At 48.3% G+C, this 14,068-nt stretch overlaps 1 protein-coding gene across 1 annotated transcript in view; it reads left to right on the top strand.

Annotated features, from left to right (window-relative positions):
* LOC130124106 (potassium/sodium hyperpolarization-activated cyclic nucleotide-gated channel 2-like) overlaps positions 1-14,068 on the top strand; it is a 37,397-nt gene that overhangs the window by 5,611 nt on the left and 17,718 nt on the right. Inside the window, exons 3-4 of the mRNA XM_056293508.1 lie at positions 554-715; positions 8,819-9,037. Coding sequence (XP_056149483.1) covers positions 554-715; positions 8,819-9,037 — 381 coding nt within the window. The remainder of the gene's footprint in view (positions 1-553; positions 716-8,818; positions 9,038-14,068) is intronic.

Raw genomic sequence — 14,068 nt, 5'->3', positions numbered from 1 at the left:
CGTGTCAGGTGTTTTTCGGCGTGCCCGCATCGTTAGCGTGTCAGCATGCACATGCGCCTGCGGGCTTGCGTGAGTGATCGGTGTGTGTGGGTAGACTGCCTTGTGTGTATGTGTCGTACAGCCCTGATTGACACCACGCCCCCCCCCCCCGTAACAAAGGTCTCGCCTGTTCCTGCTGTGTTTGATGGGGGACCGATGGGAACCTGTCTCCCCTGCCCATTAATCAAGCTCCCTACGAACCAAGGGGAAGGGATTCAGCATGCAGAGCTGGAGTGGACAGCCGGGACGGGATCCTGTTTAAAGCGCTTTGTTCTCAATTCCCCAGAGATTTCCAATTTGTGATGAAGTCGGGATAACAGAAAACATTAAAAAAAACAAACCTCTATGCACCTCAAAGCCATTCTCGCACACCAATCATAGTATAATGTACTGTTGTTGTACTGTGTGAGTCTCTGTGCTGTCTTCTCAATGCTAAAATCAGACATTCCTCGCTGTGCCTCCCTCGGCGCTGTTTTAACGCTCCCTCCTCTGGCTTTTCTCTGTCACGCTCCAGATTTTCCATATGACCTATGACCTGGCCAGTGCGGTGATGCGTATCTTTAACCTGATTGGTATGATGCTGTTGCTGTGTCACTGGGATGGCTGCCTACAGTTCCTGGTTCCCATGTTGCAGGACTTCCCTTCGGACTGCTGGGTGTCACTCAACAAGATGGTGGTATGTATGTATGTATGTATGTATGTATGTATGTATGTATGTATGTATGTATGTATGTATGTATGTGTGTATGTATGTATGTATGTATGTATGTATGTATGTATGTATGTGGGGCAGTAAGTCGATGCTTACCTCAAAGATATATATATATATATATATATATATATATATATATATATATATAAAACATAATTAAAGCAGCTTCTCGTTTATTTTACTACCCCTATAGGATTAGCTGTTGAGGAAAGACTTGATATGCATAGTCACAAAATTCTCGTCGAAGTGTCCGAAAATATTGATTCGATTTCAATGAACATTGGTTGACCGTGATCAATTCCTCCACAAAAGTAAAAAAAAACCAAACCAAAAACAACCTAGTGGACCATTTTGACTTGAGGCTTATCGTGTTTGCTTGAGTTTTAACATGCAGATGCCCTCTTAGACTGCAGTAAGGGGCAATATAGGAACTGCAAAATGTGCTAATTTACCTGTCACACTACCTAGTTGTCCCCGTGTCCACATATGCAATTAGTTCCCCATCCGTCGTAAGTGGGAGACCCACGAGACGTCATTAAGTGTCTCATCTTTATTTTTGCCGGATGATTCCCAAAACCAAGACTAAATTCCTTTGCAGGGTGGATGCTCCTTGCAGGGGTTTAGACGTAATACATGTGGGCCCCCTGATGTACTTAACCAAAGGCCCCTCATGCATAGTGGCGGTGGTTACATAAGTGAGATCAACAGGTGTATTTAAAAAAAACACACACAGGGCCTTGGATTGTCCTGAGGACCAATTCAGCCCGAGCAGCGTCCACGGAGGCCGGTCTACCGTCAGCGATTTGGGATGAAATGTCGGTGGTTTGAATCTATTAAACGTATCAAGGAAATTACCCGTACGTATCTCTGCCATCCCTAATAGCCTCCGGCCTGGGTGCCAGACACAGAAAACCACCTTGGGATATGAATAAGCATTCTGCGAAAAAGAAACAAAGAGAGAGAGAGAGAGAGAGAGAGAGAGAGAGAGACATACCATTGGCTCCCTCGCTCTCCCCTCCTGTGGGGGAGTAACGACGGGGCAGATGAAAGGGGGGAACAGAGGGATGAGCAGAGGGATGAGGGGAATGTGGCCGGGCAGCTGGGCTCTTTGTTGTCACGCCTCTCTCCAGGAGATAAAAGCTATTTGTTTTGTTGTTGTTGTTGTTGTTTGTTTTGGTCTATCAGCCCAGCCTCTCACTAGGTGACGGGGTGGGGTGGGGGGAGGCCCTGGCTCAGCCACGAGGCACAGCTCCAAACAGGGTTTTAAATGGATTGAATTGTGTCCCCTGATCTCGACGCAGCCCACAATTACAACGTGTAAATTTCCTCTTTGAAAAATTTGTGGAGGCCATATTTTCCAAACGCTTGTTTTTGTGTGTGTGTGTGTGTGTGTGTGTGTGTGTGTGTGTGTGTGTGTGTGTTAGTGTGTGTGTGTGTGTGTGTGTTTGCTGACATCCTGAACTAACTCTCTAAGAAAGCTGAGCAAACATAAATAAATGGTAAATGGACTGTATTTATATAGCACTTCTCTCGTCTACCGACCGCTCAAAGTAGTTTACAGTGTACTCCTCACAGTCACACACACAGTCACACACACAGTCACACACACAGTCACACACACAGTCACACAGCGATGGTGGTGGCTGCCATGCAGGGTGCCAACCTGCTCATCAGGAGCAGTTAGGGGTTCAGTGCCTTGCTCAAGGACACTATTCCATTGCTTACCAACACGGGGATCGCCGGTTCGAATCCCCGTGTTACCTCTGGCTTGGTCAGGCATCCCTATAGACACAATTGGCTGTGTCTGCGGGTGGGAAGCCGGATGTGGGTATGTGCCCTGGTCACTGCACCAGCGCCTCCTCTGGTCGGTTGGGGCGCCTGTTCAGGGTGGGATGGGGAACTGGGGGGGGGGGGGGTAGTGTGATCCTCCTATGTGCTACGTCCCCCTGGTGAAACTCCTCACTGTCAGGTGAAAAGAAGCGGCTGGCGACTCCACATGTATGGAGCAACAACTGGGATGGCTCAGAAGAGTGGGGTAATTGGCTGGATATAATTGGGGAGAAAAAAAGTGTGGGGGGGGGGGGCAACAGCTTCTCCACAAGCACCCAAATCGTGAATGGTTTTATACTTTCTCATTTCAGTGGTTAATGCTGGCTAGCGCTCTCCTGAGAGTGAGTGATGCGACACAACACGTCTGAAATCCTCCGACGTGTCACACTGCAGAGGGAGAAGGAAAACAGCGAGTTTAAATTAGAAGCAAAGCCGCTGTTAGCTTTGCATGGCGGCGGGGGGGGGGGGGTGCTGACTTAACGGCACAGACAGACGGCTGACTGTTTCATCACAGATGGACCTCTGGCATTTAGGTTACACCAACACCCCTGCAGTTACCACACATCAGTATACGGACCAGCTAGCTTAAACTGAAACAGAAATCCCCACATACTACATGAACTTATCATGTAGTCTGTGTAACTGTCGCATAGCTATGAAGACCGTGGAATAGATTCCCGGCCCTGTTTTGTTTATTACAGCGAGTGAGGTAAGCGTATTTCGGATAAGGGCGAAGAATCAGTTATCCAATGGAAGGCATGAGAGGGTCAAATATGATTTAGGATATAAATGTCAAAGGCCTGGCTGGAATATGGGAAAGAACTAGCTTGGGGTTGGAGGACAACATCTGCCCTGGTATAAGACCAACCAGTCAAGCCTCACCATAGTAGCCTCTCTGACACTTCTTACATGTATTATGATAATACATGTAGGAAGTGTCAGAGAGGCTACTATGGTGAGGCTCTGTGACACTTCTTACATGTATTAGATCATAATACATGCAAGAAGTGTCAGAGACTCACCATAGTAGCATCTCTGACACTTCTTACATGTATTATGATACCATAATACATGTAAGAAGTGTCAGAGCCTCATCATAGTAGCCTCTCTGACACTTCCTACATGTATTATGATACCATAATACAAGTAATAACTGTCACAGAGGCTCACCATGGTAGCATCTCTGACACTTCTTGCATGTGTTGTGATACATTTCATGAAGCACCATGCTGCCTGCTGACAGGTACTGCATCACTCCAGCCACAATACATGACACATCCTGACAGGCTGGGTTTTATATACACCCAGACCCACAAAAGTGACTCTGCTGAGTACATTGAAGAGTAGGTCCCACCTCAGTGAAGTAAGTCAACAGCTGGCAAACAGTGACGGGCCACTGAGTTCTCCCATCCTTCCACTCCTGTACATAACCAAGGACAGACGGTCTCCAGAGGGCCGTAACTCTGAAACTAAAGGGCTATTCTGGCTTGGTACAGGCTGCCCAAAGCCACCTGAGACCACCCTCCCCTATTGAGTGGCTGACAACTTGTAACATTAGCCACGGTGTTGCGGTCAGCCCATGCACCAAGCCAGCGGCTGGCTGCAGTGTGAGCTGGTAGTTCGGGGCCCAGGGGCGGTGACTCACGGGGGGTGTTCAGAACAGTCTGCAACACTGACTGATGCCCACAGACCAGTAATTGGTTTTCAGCAGGACTCGTATTGCCTCGGGGAATATAGGTTGTTTTCGCGGTCACAAACAATTCTAATGCATTAATTCAACTTTGTGTGGGGCATTAGATGGCTCAATGCGGCTCCCCTCGGGTACACATTTAATGTCCGCCTGGCAGCGGGGTTGGGCAGCAGGCTGGCGACGAGTGGCAACGGAAAATAAGAGAAAATAGGTAGCTATAGTCAAAGCAAGGCTAACCGACGGACAGGTTTGCGTGGTTTCAACTCCGGAAGTACGATTGGTTGTACTCTTATTATGTCATGGTGTCTGAGCGGTGACCACTGTCGCCTCACAGCGACGGGGGGTCCTGGCTGCGATTCCCGTCCATCTGTGTGGAGTTTGCATGTTCTCCACGTGTTTGCGTGGCTTTCCTCCGGTTGCTCGGGTTTCTTCCCACAGTCCACTGGAGTAAACGGGAGTCTCTAAATTGCCCATAGGCGTGCATGACTGTGTGACTGTGTCCTGTGATGGGCTGGCAAACCATTCAGGGTGTCACCCCACCGTCTGCCTGATGTATGCTGGGGTGGGCTCCAGTCTCCTACGACCTTGAATTGGATTACGCAGGTATAGATGATGGAAGGATGGATGGATTGAAGTAACTCTGGACAGTTAATACCATGTTAATGCCCCCCCCCCCACCCTCCTACTGTAAGCACACCACAGACATATCTCTCTCTCCCATTCTCCCCTGCTTTTATTGGCTAGGTGGTGTTTTGCACTGAATGTGCAGATTCCCTTGGCTAGAATAAGCAGGCGCCGATACAGAGTCACTATGGAAGGGGTTAAACCACTTCATGTATTTACTGCACCTCAGTCAGCCAGACTGCAATGTGGGCGTACTGTTGCCAATACTAAATTGTATTTGGACGACTCACAGTTCCTCTGACGGCATATAAAAATGGAAAGCGAAAGCGGCCGTAAGATCTCTGTAAACAGACCCGACGTTAAAGGGTGTTGTTTCCCGAGAGACGAGTGAAAAAGATCGAATATTTTCGTACCCAGAGGAGCGGAGCGCGCCGCGCTCTGAATGATTCCACTGTTATGTGCAAAAAAAAGAAAAAGGTTGTATACAAGTAGTGCTGCATTTGCTATCAATTGCATCGTTGGGACTCGCGGAAGTGTAATAGAAATGTTGTGAGCCGTCACAGAGTATAAATCTATGGTGAAAGCACTGCCGATACTGCCGCGGTCAACTGCAAAAAATGTGCGAGTGAGCGGGTATTTCATTGCCTGTGGTCCCATATGCCCCGTTATGCCTCTGCACAAGCAGGGGTTCAAGATAAAAAGGGACCAGAATATACCAGCCCACCTCAGAAAGGCCTTGAGCCCATCCGAACCAGTCCAGGCAGCATTAGATGGGCCCTTATGGAGATGGGAAGAACATGCCTTTCTTTTTTATTTCTCTCTGAGGCTGGAGTTGAATGGGCCTGGGAAGGGGGGGGGGTTGCCCCAGCCAATCTCTACCAGATCGGATGGATAGATAGATAGACAGATAAAGAGACAGACAGATAGAGAGAAGGAGATGTAAACAGAGAGAAAGAGAGAGAAGGAGGTAGAGAGCTCACTGGTCACTGTCATTTCAGATAGGCCAGTGTGAACACAACCAGAATGACCAGGCTTTGTCACGTGAACGTTATTTGTGCAGGTTTAATGAAGGTTTTCGGCTGTCAGCCACACACATCCATGTCTGTTACAGGGTCATCATTCTGTTTGCAGAGCTCTCCCTTTCCCCTCCCTCCCTCCCTGCACCAGTCAGTTCTACACAGAGCCATAATCCCCGTCCCCCTGGGTTCAGAGCGGTATACCTTCATGGGACTCGCTGAAGGGCGACAACCCATCTTTGTATTTGGACTCTGTGTGCACTTTCCTTTATTTTTCCTCGTACAAACATTTTAAATGTTTTACATAATCCACGGAAATTATACGGTCCAGCACATTTGGCTGCTTAAAAAAAAGAAAAAAAAAAGAATCAATGGACCACTGAAGTCCACAAACCTCTTACTTCTGTGGCAAAATGCTCTACTAGAAGGTTCATGCCCTCGTCACGACCTGCTTCCCTGAGCCGATGCTGGCTGTGCTGCTCAACGAGACCACTTATAGGCGAGGACCGCCGTACAGCAAGGCCATAAGACATAAAAAAAGGGGGGGAAAAGACATTTTTGGACAATGCATTAGACCCTGTTCTCTCATATGGTCATGTGGGCCAGTCAGTAGCTGATGGTGAGGGTGAGTAGCAGCAAGTAAAAAAAAAGTTGATAGTTCCCAAACCAAAACCTCCTGGGAGGGTTACTGAGACTCAATAGGAATCTAATCCTCCATCATCCATCATCCATCTAGGACTCTCTCTGTCACACACACTCTCTCTCTCTCTCTCTCTGTCGCTCTCTCTCTCTCTCTCTTTCTATATCCATTCACATGACATGTGGCAAACAAACGTGCCCGTACGCATTGGCGCTCCCTCATCCGCTTGCCGGTGCTATTTCAGAATCAAAGTGCTCGTCGTTCATCTATTATTCAATCTGTTTCACTCTACTGTTTCTCTTTCTTTTTTCCCCACATACTCCATTTAGCCAGGGCCCACTTGGTGGAGCTATGTTTACCTGTGAAGTCCTTATTTGCCTGTTCCGTTGACCGAGAAGTCTTTCTGTCGCAGATTGTATACCATAAATTATAACGAGCCATTACGGCATAGTGGGTAGTAGTACCACAGTAAGTTATAACGAGCCATTACGGCATAGTGGGTAGGAGTACCATAATAAAAGACAAGTACCTTTAGCTACATGTGACAAAGGTGTACTGTGCAGCATGTATTTAATAACACTACTACTACTACTACTACTACTATTACAACCAGTACTACTACGACTACTACTGCTACTACTACAACCTGTACTACTACTACTACTGCTACTACTACAACAACCAGTACTACTATGACCACTACTGCTACTACTACTACAACCTGTACTACTACTACTACTGCTACTACTAGTACAACCTTTACTACTATGAATACTACTACTACAACAGTACTATTAGTAATACAACCAGTACTACTACTACTACTACAACAACCTGTACAAGTACTACTACTGCTACTACTACTACAACCTGTACTACTATGAATACTACTACTACAACAGTACTACTACTACTACTACAACCAGTACTACTACTGCTACAACAAAAACCTGTACTGCTACTACTACATCAACCCGTACTACTACTACTACTACAACCTGTACTACTACTACTACTACTACAACCAGTACTACCACTGCTACTACTACTACTACTACAACCAGTACTACCACTGCTACTACTACTACTACTACAACCAGTACTACCACTGCTACTACTACTACTACTACAACCAGTACTACCACTGTTACTGCTACTACTACTACTAATGATAATAATAATAATAATAATGGTAGTGATGATGACAATAGAATAATATTGGGTAGGAAAACATTGTAATATATTCACAATTAAGAAAAAGCAGCACAAAGAAGATTTATTTTCTCTTTGTTGTAGCAGGAAATGAACAGAATGCTGACGCATTTCTATTTGTCGTCTGAAAATAAAAGGGATTATCATGGAGGGAGTTCACTTAACACAAACCTAGGGAGGAGATTAACTCATCAAGGGTCGTTCTCACGTGTGCTCCCATACGAGCTCTGGGAGATTAATGGAGTTGTTGATGATATAGCCTCCCTTTGTTCCCCGTTAAAGACCGGACTCAAATGCTTACCGTGTGACTCACTGCCCACGTAGGGCTTCCACATGGGCGAACCGGAGTCAGCGTTGTGTGCAGGCAGGGGTCACCGCAGGGCTCCTGCAGGAGAGAGCGAGAACGAAACGGTGAGGTAGCCTGAAGTACTGGATCGACTCCGCTTGTACTGAACACGCGACTCCCTCGTTTATAAGGCAGAGTTTGGCATGGAGCCATAGTGAGAGAACATTGCGCTGCTGTTTTCAATTAAGTAAGTACTGAGTGCTGATTTTAACGTTAAGTGTGAGAGATGGTCTCAGAGTGATCTGAGTACTGGACTAATGCCCGTTGACTTTGCGTGCGAGGTGCAATCTGAGTACTGTCAGTTTAGCAAACTCAACAAAAGCAGCCCAGTGGCTGCTTGTCACGCCGCGCTGCAGATTCTTATTCATACGGCAGCGCCTCCAAGACGGCATATTTAACGGCCTCTCATTACAATGTCTCTCTAAGGAAATTATTTCCAAACCCTCTCTACCCCGCTGATTAGGCCTCAAAGGGTTCCCCTGACGTCTCGTCCTCCTCCTCCTCCTCTCCCTTACTTTCTAATGCAACCCTGTCCCCCCGAGTTCTCATTTATACAGCTTCCATTCGCCGTCTCCCAACTTCTCCTGCTGATTGCCGGCTCCCCCCCCCCCCTGCTGACCTTCCTGCAAAACATTGTCTAAAGACCTTCGCTGCCTCGAACTGTTTGCTTTACCCTCACCCGTTCTCCCCCCTTTTTCTTTCCCCACAGAATGACACATGGTCAGAGCTGTACTCCTTTGCAGTATTCAAGGCAATGAGTCACATGCTGTGCATCGGCTACGGCCGGCAGGCTCCGGAGAGTCTGTCGGATATCTGGCTCACCATGCTGAGTATGATTGTCGGAGCAACCTGCTACGCCGTTTTCATCGGCCATGCCACGGCGCTCATACAGTCGCTGGACTCCTCCAGACGACAGTACCAGGAAAAGGTAAGGAGCCTTCCTCGGGAGCCCACGCCTCTGCCCCTTCCATCTTTTTCCATTTTCCCTCTGCGAACTCTTCCAGGTGTCCGGGAGCTATGCTTATTAATCTGAACACATCTGAACACATCTCAGAAATCTGAATCAGGGATGAAACAGTCCCTTACCATGTTAAGGTTATCACCTCAGTCTCCTCCGTCTGTCCATCTTATGCTGCGCGCTCATATAGCTTCTCGGGTTCGAGGTGCTGGTATTGAGGTATTTTTGCTCACGAAATTGTCCTTTACCGTGCCGTGGTGTAACATCAACACAAGTATTTCTGTACAGTAGAGGATTCTGTATTACCTATTCATTAAATGCCTGAAAGTCTGTACGGCAACAACCCACACAGTATATGTATTTCTGGGTAACACCTCAATGTACCGTTAGCTGGTGTCGAAACAGCAGCTCTCGCAACATGTACTTTGACTGCAGAGCGTTACTGGGCACCAATTATTCTGTATCCTGTTTCTTGACAAGATACCACACACACCCCCACCACCCCCCCCCGCCCCCCCCGGCCACGAGAAGCTATTTTCCTGTCAACATCAGATATCTGCTGAGGCAGGTTTGGGGAGAAGGATCGCGTTGGGCAGCACTGCAGCAGTGGTCTGTGGTGCTCAGAGAGGCGCCTCTCTGTTTCCAAGCAGAGTCTCCCTGGCTGGGGAGCAGAGGGAGCGCTGCTGGTTCTCCGCAGCCAATCAGAGGCTGCGGGTGTGTTCGGCCAGGTAGAGCCAAGTCGCTGAGGGCTGTGTGTGTGTGTGTGTGTGTGTGTGTGTGAGAGAGAGAGAGGGGTAGAGAGAGAGAGAGAGAGAAAGGGAGAGGGGGAGAGAGAGAGAGAGAGAGGGAGAGAGGGGGGGGAGAGAGAGAGGGGGAGAGAGAGAGAGAGGGAGAGAGAGAAAGAGAGAGGGGGAGAGAGAGAGAGGGGGGAGGAGAGAGAGAGAGAGAGAGAGAGAGAGAGAGAGAGAGAGAGAGAGAGAGAGAGAGAGAGAGAGAGGGAGAGAGAGGGGGGAGAGAGGGGGGGGGGGGGGGGGGGAGAGGGAGAGAGTGTGTGTGATATGACGTCCCCTTGGGCAGCAGCAAAATTGATGAGCCAGCAGACCTGTGTGTCCTGCCAATGTCGTCCTGAAGGTGACGTAAGAAACCATGGCTGTCGTCGTCCCCCCCCCCCCATCTCTCTCTCTCTCTTCTGTGCATCACTCGCTCAATGGCTTCTCCCTCTTCATTCTCTCTCAATCTGTTGGTTTTACACACTCGGTCTCACCCTGCGTGCCTCCCACACTTTCGCTACTGAATTGCCTCATTGCCTCCCCTCCCGTCTTCCCTCCATCTCCTAAATGTTGTGTGGTATCTCTTCGTTTACCTGCTTTGTCTCCTATCTCACTCTTGCCTTTATCTCGCTTTCTGTCTCTCTCTCATCCCCTCACAATCATCTTTCAATCTCTCCCCGTATCCCTCTCCCTGGTGTTTGTGTCCTTGAGAGGTGCAGTGCTAACTGCCTGCAACAGGGACTGGAAATAGGGGGGGGGAGGGGAAAACCTGCGGGAGACCGAGAGGGCTTGCTACCTACCAGTCCACGCGTCTCAGAGCCCAAGTCTCTTAAGACGCCCGGACAGCGAGTCTGTATGTTCTGCAGCAATTACAGTGATCACGCCGCCCTGTGTGTTTTGTTCAGTCTCTCCTCTGTGTTTCCTCTCAGAGGCTTGTGTAACTCCTGTCAGGGCTCCGGCTGGTTTCTACCTGGATTGGACCCGCACAACAAGCCTCTCGGTTCATTTGGCGCACACACGGTTCGCCCCCGGCAGCTGATGCTAAAAATCCTCGGATAACGCTTGTCGTGTCCTACGCATGAGAAACACTGTCCTCCACCTTGGGGGGTCATTCAAATGAGCAACCTTTCCAGCTTTCCAATCCCCCCTACTCTTCTATTAGTGATGGAGGAGGGCGGTCTGGCACAGCCTCCAGGCTGCAGAAGTAATGTGCTTTTTACAGCAAGACATAAAAGTCCCATGGAAATTGCACTCCGTGGAAAGGTGCAGAAGGAGTGAACACAGCACCGGCGTTTGAGAATATATTTTTAAAGCTAATCACCGGCACCTGTTGTGCAGCACTGGTACTTCTTAGTATAGGTGCAGTTTTGGCTTTGGTTCAACACAGAATCAAACTGAGATGTTGAAAAACAGATAGCGCCATTGTATTATTAACACCACTGTACATATAGTGTGTCTTCCATCCATCCCCAAGAATCTAAACTAAAGAAGGGACTATCGTCCCGCTCTGATGGCCGAGTCCACTCGTCACGTGGCTGGGAGGTTCCTATCCCAGACTCGCCGTAACCGCTCACGGCCAGAGCGTCCACGGGGTAAGGCCTTCATTAGGCCGCCCTTACCCGAGGGATAGTGGGTGTAGATCGGTGTAGTGTTCGGGGACTCGTCGTTCTCCAGCGACCCCTCTGGCCCATCCGGGCACCTGCAGCCAAGCAACCGAAAGCATTCTCCCTTCGCGGCCTGAAGGTAACGCGACCCATGCGAGGAGGCTTCAGCGTGTAAAAGAGCGAGAGCAGCCGAGACGAGTTTGAAGGAAGCTGGTGTTACGACTATCTCCTTCCTGTGGAAACGCGAGCCAGGGGAGTTATTCGACAAGAGGTCCGGCCATATGCCAGTGGGTTAATGGGCTGGGATAAGGGGGAAAACTAGAAATAAACTAAGAAAAAAAGAAGGGGCTATCGGATAAATGCCCCCATGCAGTTGTTAATTTGTAAATATGTAAGGCCTTTGCACACCAAGTCCAAAATTTTCAACGGAAAATTTTACGCGTGCAAAAATAAATACAGCCTAATGTTTTGTTCATCAAGTTTACACATCAACTCCAAGAAGCTTGTCCGTCACAGGTGTTTTTGGAACAGTTTTGATTTTTAGCCCCCCCCCCCCCCCCGTCTGTCAATAAGCTCGCGGAGATTTGTGGGCATTGTTGGACCGGGATGACCAGTTGCAAAAAACACACACAAGAAAAGTTCAGCTTTGGTGTGCTTAAGACCTTTTAGCCTTTGCCTGATGGGTCGTCGTTTTATTCCAGACTTCCCAAAGCCATGCATTTATTTCTACAGAGCCCCTTCTGCTCGTCTGTCTGGGTTTTTCTCCAAACCACCACACGGTGCGGATTAGTGTTTGGACCGAGGACACGTCTATTAACAAGCCGCGGAGCAGAGAGCGCCGGCCAGGCGAGCGAGGCCGCTGCTGCTGAGCGGATCCGCTGCGCCTCCTTTTTATCAGTTGGTTAGTTGATAGCAGGATTGTCGTGTTGACACTGCGTTGGTGTTGGTCATGTTGCAAAAGGGGGGACAGAAAGTGTGGAGATTTTTCTGTCGATTCAACGGTGATATGATGATGTGAATTAGAATCAGAATTGCTTCAGTTCCTAACACAACAGGTGAACATTGATTTGTCCTGGTGGCACTGCTGAAAAGACCCATTATCAAATTATACAGTGAAATAGTGCATGGCTCGATGGTACTTTGCACACAACACAAAAGGACAGGTTTTTTTTTGTGATGCCCCCCCCCTTTTTTTCCTCCGTAATTGTCCCCATCCAATTACTCCAATCTTCCGAGCCACCCCGGTCACTGCTTCACCCCTCTCTCTACTGATCCGGGGAGGGCTGCAGACTACCACATGCCTCCTCTGATACATGTGGAGTCACCAGCCGCTTCTTTTCACCTGACAGTGAGGAGTTTCGCCAGGGGGACGTAACACGTGGGAGGATCACGCTATTCCCCCCAGTACCCCCTCCCACCCTCAACAGGTGCCCCGACCGACCAGAGGAGGCGCTAGTGCAGCGACCAGGACACATACCCACATCCGGCTTCCCACCCGCAGACACGGCCAATTGTGTATGTAAGGATGCCCAACCAAGCCAGAGGTAATACGGGGATTCGAACCGGCGAGCCCCCGTGTTGGTAAAAACGAAAGTTTAAGACACTCAATAAACGGTAGTCCAGACAATTTTACGTAAACACACTCACTGATCAACCCTCGACAGTTTCAATAGCCATGTTTACAGGATCAGCTCCACACTCCTGCGTTGCTGTGAGGTCTGGATAGTAAATTCAGTCTTGGCGAGACAGCAACCAGACAGCACTCAGAGCTGCTTGTCATGGTGTGCCTGGATACGGGATTGTTTTCTACTTTATCCTCCTCCCCCTCTGCCACCACCCACAACAGTGATCTATCTATCTTCTCTCAGCCAGACGCCTTGTGTCACTGATCACTCCCATTACCCAGACAGCATCTGCCTCTGCATCGACGGCGTCCCTACACATTCCTTTATAATCATTAAGAGAAAACAAAAAAAGCCAAATGATGATCACAGTGGAGACATCACCGATGCAAAAACTCACATTAACCAATAATATCTTTCAGTATCTGTGGCCGAATGAGAGGATCTCTAAGGTTTGCTGCAGGGCCTCATTCCATCGATGGAGACTTAGTGTGTTGTTCTGCATGTTTCCAAATTCATGACAGAAAATATGAGGCCGGACTTTGTGCTGTCTGATTTTCCTCTCCCTGGTGAATGTGCTTTATAATATAATGAACCAGTTTTGTGGGGAATGGAGTGAATGAATTATACATCCACATTGCAGTTTGGGAAGAATGCAAATTAGAATTTCACATGGAGAGGCAGGTGATTGTAGGAGGAGATGTGAGATAGAAGAGGAAAGGAGAGGAGGGGAAAATGGTAATTTTTATTTATCCTTTATTCAACCAGAAAGGTCCCATTGAGATAACAATATCTCTCCTGCCAGGGAGTCCTGGTCAAGATGGGCAGCAAAACAAAATAAACAGGTTTCACATAAAAGTACAAACAGGGATAGCTAACATCACAAAAGCATACCAAAAACACAATAAACAGACACAAAACATACTGGGATCAGGGGCTAAAAAGAGGCATGGAAAATAATGGCGCTTGTTAAACGCACTGATATTGTTCTGTAAAACTGATTTT

The sequence above is a fragment of the Lampris incognitus genome, chromosome 14, assembly GCF_029633865.1.
Source record: "Lampris incognitus isolate fLamInc1 chromosome 14, fLamInc1.hap2, whole genome shotgun sequence".
Lineage (NCBI taxonomy): Eukaryota > Metazoa > Chordata > Actinopteri > Lampriformes > Lampridae > Lampris > Lampris incognitus.
This window is presented reverse-complemented; position numbering and strand designations above follow the sequence as displayed.